The sequence below is a fragment of the Poecilia mexicana genome, unplaced genomic scaffold (assembly GCF_051168715.1).
Source record: "Poecilia mexicana isolate PSO_F unplaced genomic scaffold, ASM5116871v1 scaffold_17, whole genome shotgun sequence".
Taxonomy (NCBI): Eukaryota; Metazoa; Chordata; class Actinopteri; order Cyprinodontiformes; family Poeciliidae; genus Poecilia; species Poecilia mexicana.
The window spans coordinates 25,323,841-25,336,334 of record NW_028263386.1 but is presented as its reverse complement, the minus strand read 5'-3'; the positions used below and the strand labels follow the sequence as shown (position 1 = coordinate 25,336,334).

General features: G+C 37.2%; 1 protein-coding gene across 2 annotated transcripts in view; it reads right to left on the bottom strand.

The window, feature by feature from the left end:
- Positions 1 to 12,494, bottom strand: part of LOC106921965 (low-density lipoprotein receptor-related protein 8-like) — a 98,103-nt gene that overhangs the window by 45,844 nt on the left and 39,765 nt on the right. For both annotated transcript variants that reach the window (XM_014994005.2, XM_014994006.2), the window contains exon 4: positions 8,490 to 8,618. In XM_014994005.2, the coding sequence (XP_014849491.1) occupies positions 8,490 to 8,618 (129 nt within the window). The remainder of the gene's footprint in view (positions 1 to 8,489; positions 8,619 to 12,494) is intronic.

Here is a 12,494-nt window from a genome sequence, read left to right as displayed (position 1 = left end):
ATTTTCCTCATCAATCAACACCTTAAACGGTGTTTTTCACACCTGATAGTCCAGTAGACTCAGTTCGATTGGGGACCAAAATTGCCAAATTTGCTACATTTTCAGCTAGTGTTTGCTTTCCCACTGCAGTGCTTCAAACAACCCAAACCTTTTAAAAATCCTGTTCACCCTCCTTGCCTGTGGTGGCGCTGCACCAAGAACTATTGAAAAAAAAAATTAGGTGAAAACCTCTGAAGAAGACAATGAGCGCTTCTTCCTTCTGCACAAAAAGTGAACACAAATGGACTGGCGCCATATTTTAGCAGTTGCAGAATTTATCTTAAAAAAAACTATGAACCATTTCTCCAGCTATATTGTATTTGTATTTACCCAATACAAGATTGTATTTACCCAAAATGCCCAGCGTCGTAATCCACTTCCTGCTCTTTGAGCATGCGGTTTCCACATGTACATCCAAACCAGACTTTCTAGGCAAACTGGATTGAAGCGGAACTAAACGGGGCTAATGTGGTTTGTTGAAGTCTATTACTGCTATTGATAAGGATGTAGCTGAAGATGTATTTGTCCAGAAAATTTCATTCGGTTTTTCCTCCCACTTCACAAGTTCGGCACCTTTTTAAACTTGTACACAGGAAGAACACATGCACACAACAGAAGGTCTTAGTTTCAGACTGTTAGCTAGTCATTGATCCAGGCGTTTGCTGAGGCCTCCATCTGTGTCTTCTGGAGTTTCTGATGAAGCAAATCAGGCTGAATTGTGTTAAATCAAGTAAAATTGCAGCGTCCAAGCCTGCAAGTCTGAATAAGGCCTACCCACACAGGTGCATTTAATAAATACCAACTTTGAAAGAAGTGAATATTTATGCAATCACTGATTTTGGCGCTTCATAGTTTTATTTAGTCGCCACTATTTTGCAGAAATCAGTTTTCATTTCGACATTAAATTGGTTTTTTGAGCCGGGGGAGTTTTTTTTTTTTTTTTGTGAAATATAGTCACATTTTGCTAATCATGATTTATTTATAAAAGCAATAAAAGGGTAAAACATTCAAGGGGGTGAGTAGAATTTATAGCCACTATATACAATGTCACAGTAAATCTGGAGCTCAATGTCCCCCTACAGTCATAAAGTCTGCTGTGCAGGAGCATTACAGTTTCTCAGTCTGTCTCGCCACAGAGAAGGAAAGGCAGATTAAACTAAAGCTTCATATACCAATGTTCAACAGCAATAAGGAATAAATATGATTCTACATAGGATTTAATTTCCTGCTTCAAACATCATCATCACCCAACTGGTGCAGAGGAATAACAAGCTAAAGCAAGCTTAGCTTAACTTAGCTTAGCTTAGCATTGAAACAGCATTTCCCAAACGATCCAGGCTGAGGGGAACAAAGCTGATCTCAGTCACAAACTTAGAATTGTTCGCAATCAGTTGTAAACTGTATAGAGACGCAACAAATGTTTTTTTTGTTTTTTTTATTTTATTTTCATTATTATTATCTGTCATGTCTTTTCATTTGATTTCAGGCGTACCATATAGAGATACTATTTCCTACATACGCATGGCAGCTTTGTTCTACATAAAGCATATTTCAAGATGGCAACCTAATTGTTGGATCGACTTAAATAAATCATGACTACATCTGCATTCAAAGTAAACAGACCCCATTAATGAAATGGGAACTTGAACTTGTATGACTTTCAGCTCACAAAAAACAGCCTTGATGATATTGAGGCTTGGATGGCTATACATTTTCAGGAAGAGAGTTTTTTCTTTTAGCTAATAGTAACCCACACCCATCAAATAGTATGGGAATAATTAATGACTCTGAATTTAAATCAGCTCTGTTTTTCTTCCAGTTAAGGTAAACAGTAAAGCTTAAGCCAGTTTTGTTGAGACACAACGTTGAGAAAATATCACCTCTCAACTACTGTGGTGAACTTCACTCTTTATGCATCTTCAGCTTGTTCAACGTCTCACTGCCTGGCTTTTAGCTGGTACAGACATGCATGAGCACATCTTACCCATTCCATCATCGCTCCTTTGGCTTCCTGTCCATCACAGAATTCATTTTTAAGTCCTGATGTTGACTTAAAAATGCCTAATCTTTCTTCTCCATACCTATTTGTTTTCTTCCAGCCTTAAACCGGTTTTAAAGTTCTCCCAACAGCTAATCAGAAACTAGGAGGAAATCGAAATTATTCTGCTATTTTAGCCAAAGGAAGTGACGAAAAGCATTAAAGGTCTCAATAATATCACCCAGGACTAGCGGGTTGATGTAATTTACTAGTGATTTAACCATGTACTGTGTTTTGTTTCTGCAATTGTAACTACAATGGAGGTAATGGACCCATGTCTCATTTCTACTTGTATAAATATAATAGATTTGAATTTTGCCTTCACTCAGTTCTTATGAAACAAATAGTGAAATTCAATGCATGTCAGAGTTCTTTGGAGTATTTCAATGCCTTGGAGTTTACAGTAGTGGCGGGTTTATTGATTGAAGTTAAATATATTTCTACGGTGGAACCGTGAAAAAGAATAGCCTTGGGCATTATGGTTTTGAACTATTCATTACACCAAGAGTTTTGAGCAGGGAACTCAAGTGCAAAAAAAATATTAGAAAATAGGTATAAGTCCTTGGTTGCTTTTTGTACCATTTTTTTTCCCCCTCCATCACTTAAATAAGTAGAAAAAGCTCTTATCGTTTCTACAGTGGAGCACACCTGCAGGGTAAATGCATGAAATCTGCAGATTTATTTACCTACACAAGACATACAGCCTCTTCTACACACAATCTGATATTAATAAAGAATAAAGTCTGCACGTTTTCAGGGTGTAAACATTCAGACGAGAATCTACATGCAAACGTATTAATGTTCAAATTCTATTGAGCCGAACATATTTCGCTCAGAGTAAGCAAAATATGTTAAATATGATAAATTTCCTCTATCATAGAAGGAAATTTACTGTGATATTTAATGCTTCCAGAAATCTGTGCCTCAGCAACAAATGTGTTTGCTCATGTTTTAAATGCTATTGGTGTTTTTTGTTTACATTAGGTCAGCGAACCATTTTTTGATGGTAATTATTGGTGAATAATTTGTAAGTGTGTGAGATTTTGCACTTTTAATGCCTAGTCACTGTAATAACATCTAAGAATTTTTTTTAATTTCTTTTCTTTTTATTTGAAAAGTACAAAGAATGACTGGATCTAAACTCTGAGAATGGGCGGATTTAATGATTTAGATGAGTAAATCCTTTGGACAATACCATATATGATGTTTTCTAACAAAGTCAATAGTAAGTGAAACTTACAAATGTGAAATAAAAAGAAAGAGCATTGAGATTGTAAAGAAACACCTAGCAATTCCTGCAAAAAAAAAAAAACTAACCATAGACTAAACTAAGTCTACATCATTTGACTGAAACCGAATAAATTTCTCTAATCCTGAAAATGTATCTGCTTGACATTAAAAAATTTTATTGTGCGTTCTCCAACATTCAACAACCATGTTCTTTGAAAATATTGGTGCAAGCTACTAAATATAGATAGATAATAGTTTACCTTCTTCTTCAAAATCATAGTAAAAAAAAAGCAAAACAAAAAACTTCATAAAAAGAATAAAATCCACCTGATAAAGATTACCGTCCTCCCTTATTTTAATGAATATTACACTCCTATTTATTAATGTAGACAATATCTAATAATAGCCCTTCACTATAATCAGTTTGCCAGAAGAACAGATGAAGTTGATTTGCAGCAGCATTTTGATAAAACACTTAATGAAACGTAAAGACATATTTTTGTATCTGATTGTAAAAGAAAACACTGAAGATATTCTAACAATTCGTAATCGTCTTGGCAAAAATTGATATCTGGTAAATAATTTTCAACATGCTACAAAACATGACAGTAGAACATTTAAGCCGAGGCTCAATGTCGTTTCAAGCAGCAGGGGTGCTGCAGCTTCATGGGAGCGTAACTGTGGTTGGAAATTAAGATTCTTGTGGAACAAATGACAATTTCACTTTAATGAAAATGACGTGAAATGAGGCGCCGCCTGCGAGCTAGTTTAGGCAGAGAGTTGACTTCACACGTGATCACAGAACACATGAACATACCTCACCAATTTGAATGGTTTGTTTAAGCTTTCTGAATCATCCCGCAGAATGTGTCACATTGCTGCTGCTGCCTTTTAGCTCTTCCACCACCCCCAACATTTCCAGGAGGCTGAGCCTGTCACAATAACTAAATTTGCTGAAAGACAAATCATCCCAGAAATGATTGCGATAAACCATTTTTAACTATATATTATAGTAATGGCATATTAATCAAAGTACAAAGATAAAAAACAAAAACTTTCATTTCTAAGGAACAGTTAATGCTGGAACTCAAAACATTTTTAAATATCCAAAATAAACTAAACAAAACAACAACAACAAAAGAATTATGAAGTCTCTGCAAGCAAAATTACATTAAGAAAATTAAAAAATTGAGGAAAGCGGGCAAAAGTTCCAGTCAGGACTTTTGTTAAAAACAAGAAAAAAAAGTGGGTTTAAATGTTTGCAGCATTTTTCAGATGTCCTATTTTGAACAATATTAAGCATAGTAATTAGAGGTGTGCCGATCGATCAGTCACCAATCACAATCGGGCCGATTTTCGTGAAAAAGTGCATGATCGGTGATCGGCGATCATTGGCTCTTGTTGCCGATACCGATCATCTCATTTCGCAGCCTGCCTGTGCAGCTGGTCTCCTCTTTCCTTCACTCTGCGCAAACGCGCAGCAACAAATCCTAAGCGATGTGGAACTATAACGCACTGAGTGAATGGGGAAGTTTGCGTGTTGCGGCGGAAAATTGAAGCAGGTCAAAATGCATCAACACAACGAAGCTAATACGACATAAAAACAGTGCCATACTTGACGGAGTTTGGCTACATCGAGGCTCACTGCAGTAAGAAAGACATACGGAGGATCAGACAGCAGGTAAAGCAGCGCACAGCTACAAACACTCACCCGGATTAGCATGACGGTCAGAAAGCTAAACAAATAACCTGGAAAATGATTTAAGTCTTCGAGCTGCGATGTAAGACGCTGGTTCTGCTCTCGCTGTTGAACCGCTGCTACGCTACAGGTAGTAATATTTCACAGACGGAGCTTCGCTTCTGCTCCACCTGGTAGTGACTCTCACACCGAACCTGCTTAAAGCTGCAGCATCTAACTTAAAAAATACATTTTACATACGTATTAAAACTTTAGTTGTCCTAACATGAGACAGATAATCTCTGAAAAAATAATCGATCTCCTCCCTGTTCTGCATAATTACTCCGCTCAGTCAGAAACAGCCAATCAGAGCTAGCAGTAATCAGCTAGCTGCCATGCTATCAGGAAGTTTTCATTCAGTAACTCTGGATTGTTTATTGTAATGGATCCTGTTTTTGCCTTTGAATGTTAAGTTTTATACTTGAACTTCTTGGCAATGTTGAGAGGTTTTATTTTGGCTCTTTGTATTATTTAGCCTCTTCAGAGCCTTCATATGTTATCAGTCTGTTAAAGATAGTATTATCAATAGCAGTACAATTTGCACAATGCCTGTTTTGTTTTGTTCTTGGAAAAAGTTATTAAAAACCAGTTTTTGTCTAAATTAAGTTGAATTCATGGTTCCTTTTTCCACATAATGTAACCGGTAGTGTTTATGATAATAATAATAATAATAATTATGTGATCGGTATCGGTGTATCGGCCCTCATGGGTGATCGGTATCGGTATCGGGAGGAAAAAACCTGATCGGCACATCCCTAATAGTAATATTGATAATATTAGCATATCATTAATGATTTTTGTCCAAATGGAAATGTTCAGGCTCATTTTAATTTATGATATCATATCAAGTCTTTTGTCTCTGTTGCTTGTCAAACATTCAAGCTGAACAGACTGGACAGGTTTAATGTTTAACACCAACGTGTCTGTATTCCATTTGTCAGCACATTAATCAGTCATATTTAACACCATTCAGTTTTCAGTTCTTAATTAAACAAAAAAACAAATTCACAACTTAAGAGGCTTTGTGAAACATCATACGAAGCCGTCTTCACTTTTCGGTTCATGCTTTCTGGAATTTCTGCATGATTTTTTTACAGACTTATCTGTGTATCCACAACAATTTTTACTTCTGTGCCTGAGCTTAGACCACTTACACAAATGTTTATATCAGTTGAACGGCTGTGCAACATTTGGAAAAGTTTTCTGTATTACATACAGCAGTGAAGAACACTCATCGCTTTCACAAAGGAAAATAAAAGTTTGGTTTCGTCTGAAGTCTTGGTTTAACTTTTCTATTTATTAATTTTTATATATATATATATAGATATAGATATAGATATATCTATATCTATATATCTATATATATATATATATATATAGATATATATATATTTTTTATTTTTTATTTTTTTTACCAAAGATGTATGACAGCTAAGTTAGAACTACCTTCTGATTTTTGGTGAGTACGGCCGTTAGAATTTGACATTTTTCAGATCACTGAGCTGGAGCGTAGACACAGTAGGGGAAAACAAAATCAATGCTTTGCAGCTCCAGATTTGATCTACAGACACAGTTAAAAGCTTCTAATCCTTGTTTCAGACGTCCTCTTCCAGGCTGGTACTGAGCCCAGTCACTCTTCAGATAAACTGCTCTGAGGAGCATTTAATAGGTCTAATTTGTGATGCCATCATCCCCGTTCCTTGCTAATGCTACAGCCAGCCTCTCTCTCTCTCTCAGCGGGTTACGCTTGGCGCCATTTGTCCCCGCGGGGATTTGAGTCTTTGGCCGGGTGGACGACATCCTGCTGCCTGCCCCCCCATGTCACCGCTGAGAGGTTTAAGGCTGCCACATCAATACCGACATTAGAATGAGAGCTGGATTAGTCCAGGCTAGACTGGGTCTCAATGAGCAGCGCAGTGAAAAGACATCCAAGCTAAAAAGGTGGTGGACTGAAAGTCAATAGAGTTGCTAACAGCTGCTCCAGAATGAGTACACAAGGATAATTACTAGGGCTGTCAACGTTAACGTGATAAAACTGAAAAGTTTTCAAAGTTTTTGCGTCATTAGGCCGTGCTAGCTCAAAGTTTCACATGAATTATGCTGGTCGCTCATATGTTGCCTTGTCACAAGTAGAAACAGATGGAGAGGGAGGTTTCTATTTTTCTTGTTGGCTCTAGTTGTCTTTATTTGAGAGTGGTCAGACAGGAAAGAGGGTAATGAGAGAGGTGGAAGTCATGCAGCAAACATCATCAGGCCGGGACTCAAACCTGCGACGGCCGCATGGAGGGCTGGGGTTGTGACATGGGTTGCGCTCTACAGCTGCGCCACCGCAGCACCTCCAGAGAGGGAGGCGTCTAAATGAACGTTTAAAACAAAATGACTTCCTTATGAACTTTTAACACTGGAACTGGAAGACATTTTAAATATCTAAAATAAATAAACAAAACAACAAAAACAATAAATAAAATGAATTATTTAGTCTTTTTTAAGAAATGGCCTAAAAAAAAAAAGAGGCTATTTGAGACCAAACTGAAGACTTTGTCATCTAGCTTTTGGTAAAAACACAGAAAAGAGAAAATTGATAAATCATGCAAAAGGAAATTATTGACCTCGGTTTAATTCATCACACGATTATTTTATTTATTGCCTATTGTGACAGACCTAATTATTGTTATATAATAATGAAGCCGTCTTTAATAGGGTGAGTTTAAATAGAACATGTGCTTTTAATGTACTTTTTCTGACTCACACTGATTCCATCATATGCAGCTTCTTGCTTTGATGAAAATTCACACGACACTAAGCATATTGGGACATTTCAGAGATGTTTTTTAAAAATGTGCCATTTCCTCAGCTTTCAACTCAGAACACGTTCTGATTTATTGCCTCAATCACATTTTTCCTGACGTGAAGAGGAAAGCGAGCATATTCTTCACGGCTCCTCAGAAGTAGGCCAAGGATGGTCCCCGAAGCGATTTGGGGGAAGGGGCTACCATACGTGCGAGTCACGTGATTGGCTGTGTCTAAGGTGCCTTCATATTTGATGGCTCTAAGAGCTTCATGGAGAGTTTAAGAACTGTAGAAATCCTCCTGGTATCACCGGGAAGTCCCCCGTATCTGATGTTTCACACCATAGATCATTTTACATCAAAGAGGGACTCTGCTGTCAAGCGCTGGTAGCTTAAATCTGGAATCACTTCGAATCCGTCGGAATATACAGTGACTTTCCTGCTGTGCTTTAATGCGTTGAACTTCTAAATAATAAAACCGAACACAATAAAACCTTTTCAGATCTAAAAGTTCATCTGCACTTCTTATTTATTCACTTGTAAACCGTGAATGTTGCAGGTATTTATCAGAATGTCTCCTGAAATGTGATCAGCTGTAACAGGAAAAAAAAAGAAGTCATTTGCTTCTAGGAAGGCGACTTTATACAAAGCTCACCAGACGCACAGTCCTCCTCGTCTGCCCCGTTCTCGCAGTCTTTCTCCCCATCACATCTCCATGACAACGAGACACACTTGTTGGTGGATCCCCCGCAGTCAAATTTCTCTGGAGGGCACGTCTGTTTGCCTGTGGATGTAGATCAAACAGACAGGGGAAGATTTCCATGGTGAATTTATAGGCCCATAAAAGCAGTTTAAAAAAAAACAACAAACAAACAAACTACAAACACAACAGCCAGCATGCAGTTAAAACTCATCAGATGCTACAACACTTGGTTTTTACTGTCTGGGCCGCCTCTACAGCGGGGAAGCTTGCAGAAGGATCCTGAAACACAGCGAAGGCGAATTTGGCTGAAATGCAAAAGTACAATCCACCTCCCCCCTCCTCCTCTCCCCGTCCGCTCCCTCCTCTCCTTTTCCTGCCAATCTGTTCGGGTTGGCACAGTCGATTTGATGCTGATTACAGCGTGTTTAATATGACGAATGTGGTTAATTATAAACCTTTGCTTACAGAGCCGCCTGAAGCCTTCCAGCAAGAAATCAAAGGCACAACCTACAAAATGAATCATCCAGCCTCTTTTATCCTTAGATTATTTATTATGCTGTTGTGGTGTTGCTTTTTATTTGACCCTTCTGGGGTCATCATATGAATACTACTCTGTGAGGAAGTTGTTACCACAGGAAGACGACTCTGTTAGCCATCAGTGAGACGAAATGACTTCAGGAAGCACAAAAGGCTGAAGAAGATATTTCAATCTAAGTAAAAAGAATTTATTTATAGAAGCATCAAGGTAACTATGAAGTAGGACTGGGTAATAAATCAATAGCATATATTGCAATAGACACATGAGCAATATCAACAGTGGATAACATAGGATCAGTTTGGCAATATTTCAGACATTTAAAATAAAAAAACTAATAATTATCAATAAACTGACATGAAAACGTTATATTGTGATACGTTTTCCAGCCACATCATTTAGCCCCGTTATATTATCAAGGTACATGTTTACATGCCAGGTAACTGCTAACTGTGTTAGTCATGCCAACATCTGAAATAAAATGCTAAAGACAGTTTAAAATATTCACTCCATAATCATGTTGTTGCTATTTCTTCTTAATTGACACATATTACATTCTTAAAAAGCATAGAAAAAAATAATGAACTATAATTTCTTATAAAGGGGATATAAAGTCATTCTTTTGGGTTAGATTTTCATAGTATAGGTATCCCTGTCCCAGTTATGCACGTTGCCCGTGACAACCTATTTGCAGCCCCCCACGCAGGAAGCAACTCCATTATTTGCTGAGGGCAGAGTAAGAACATGCTCCATAATGAACATCATTTGTGAGCTCTAATAGAATCTCTGATGCTGTCGCCAGTAATGTTAGCTGTACGTTGCATGGCGGGTTATTGGACTAGACAAGGAGGGAGTCTCCGAGGCCATGTTTGCACACAGAGCACATCTGTTCGTACGGTAACAACATTGTATTTCTGTTCAATCTGAATTCCTATTTATCTCAGGCAAATCCGATTTGCTGAAGATTTCGATTAGGGAAAACGAGAAAAATCTTTTGGATTACGAAACATTTGTAGAAGTTCTTTTATTCAAACATCAGTGCCAGTTTATGATTTATACATGCAGAACGTGATGTTTTACATGCTTTTTAATGCCTTTCCAGTTTCAGTTCCTATTGGTGTGGAGGTCTTACAGGTCAGTTCCAATCTGTGTGTAAATGGGTATCTTCTTATCACAGTTTTTCTTCATAGAAATGCAGTAGTGAATGTCTGTGCATCATTTTCATAGAAATACTTAGAATTCAATTTCTATTGTCTGACTAACAGTAATTATAGAGACAATATTTAAGTCAACGCTCATTGAGGTTCACAGCTCTAACCCCTTCAAAATAAGAAATGGATGTATTTTTACCAATCTGCAATGGTACATACTTTATGCAAGGGAGTCACCACTTTCATTTAGAAACCAGTGAGTGCATAACTTTATACTGCTTTCATTAGTAAGAAGATAAAAAGATTGAATAACTATTCCATACCAAACTAATGCAAAAACAGCTGGTATGAACATGAAACTGGCTGAAATCTGCCAGCCTCTTTTTATTCAGAAATGCAATGTCTTATGATCTGAAGGCTGTAAGTTCGTTTCCAGCATCCTACTGCCACATGTCCATGTGCCCCTGGGGAAGGCACCTAACCTCAAATTGCCTCAAGTGTATAAATGTGTGTGTTTGTGAGTGAATGGGTGAATGTGACTCTAGTGTGAAGCTCTTTGAGTGGTCAAAATGATCAGAAAGTTCAGTCCATTTACCATTCAAGAATACATTTGGAGCAACTGATGTACGGCAAGCATGATGGTCATATAACTATGTACTTATGTGAAGCCAATATATCACTGATATTGGCCTTTATTTTCCCTTTTCTATGTAAAGCAAGAAGCGTTATAATTACCAGGCCTGTCACAATTACAAACTTTGCTAGACAACAAATTGTCCCCATAATTATTGCGATAAATGATAATATTGTTTTTTGAGACCATTTTCCAATAATATATTGGTAATGGTTTATAATATCCAACTTCAGCCTCTAAAGGGCAAATAAACTTTAATTTCGTAAAGAACACTTACCACTGAAATTGTGAGATATTTTAACTATCCAAAATAAAACACGATGACCAAAGACAATAAAAAACTAAAACGGTGATAAAAAAAAAAGCACTTGTAACCAAAACCATGAATAAAATACTTCATGGCATCTCTGTAAAATAAAATTTCCTTGAACAAGTATTAATCATCAGAATGGAAATTATCAAGCTCATTTTAAATTCCCATGTGATTAATTGATTAATTGTTCATTTTAAATTCTAAATGTATACTTAAAATGTACACACTGTATAAAATGACCCAAACTTTTTTCATCTCTGAATGATACTTTTTAGGACTTTTTATAAAGTATATAAAAAATGAAAATCTAATCTTAGCAATAAAAGTTTCACAAAGTTCTGTGCTTCTCTGTGGGACAGAACCATCCTGAGCATCGTTGTCAACAATTTGGTTATTTGAGTCAAAAAAAGTCTTCAACATTCAGGGTAAATATTAGTTCTAGGTTTGAAAATAGTCCTCAAATTTCAAACTTAAATGAAGCTATAGCAACATGACCAAACCAACCAAACGATAGAGCTGAAAGCATAAAATGAAAACATCAAACCTGACTTAATAAAAGTGATTTAATGTGTAATTAGAGCTGAGCATTCATCCTCTGCCTGAGTGCTGCTGTCCTTGCAACAGTGAGAGGTTGACAGTAGGAAGGTAGGAGGAGGAAGTCCTGGAGACAGCTTGTTTCTGGGGAATGCGAGCAGCAAAGATGGCTGATGCAGAGAGGCCATGACCCCTTCAAATTAAATAAATAAATAAATAAATAAATAAACTCTCAGAGCGCTGATGTGGCCAGCACTCCCCGTTTCTACATCAGTAAATACTTCAGACTCAGAAAACCATGTGCTACCGTGTTCTGTTAACTGGGAAGTGACATTTGCCTCATACACAAACTACGGGCTGAAAAACAGCTGCAGGTAAATGTCAAACAGAAGATTTGTAGCTCTGAGGAGATTTCAGAATGAGGTGGAGAACTGAAGTCTGCTGTGCTTCGAACTGTCAGTCAACAATGTTGACAGATGTACGGTATTAAAATAATACTCTGGAAAATGTCCTGCAGCAATGAAGGAGATAAGAAAATATCATGGATCGCAAATAAGCAACGTGATCAAGTGGTTCTCGATTAGCAAAACAGAAAAAAGTATCGAGTTGAGACACTAAATGTTTTCTGCTACTTTCATGGCAGCAACAGCGATGTCGAGTCTTTGTTCTGCGACTTGTCTTTTCCAGTCAAACCTAATTTGCCTCTTTCCAAACACGACTGTCAAACACTGACAAGTGGAGTATGTAAATGCTGAAAAGAAATGAATGCTCACGAATGAGTAACGTCTGA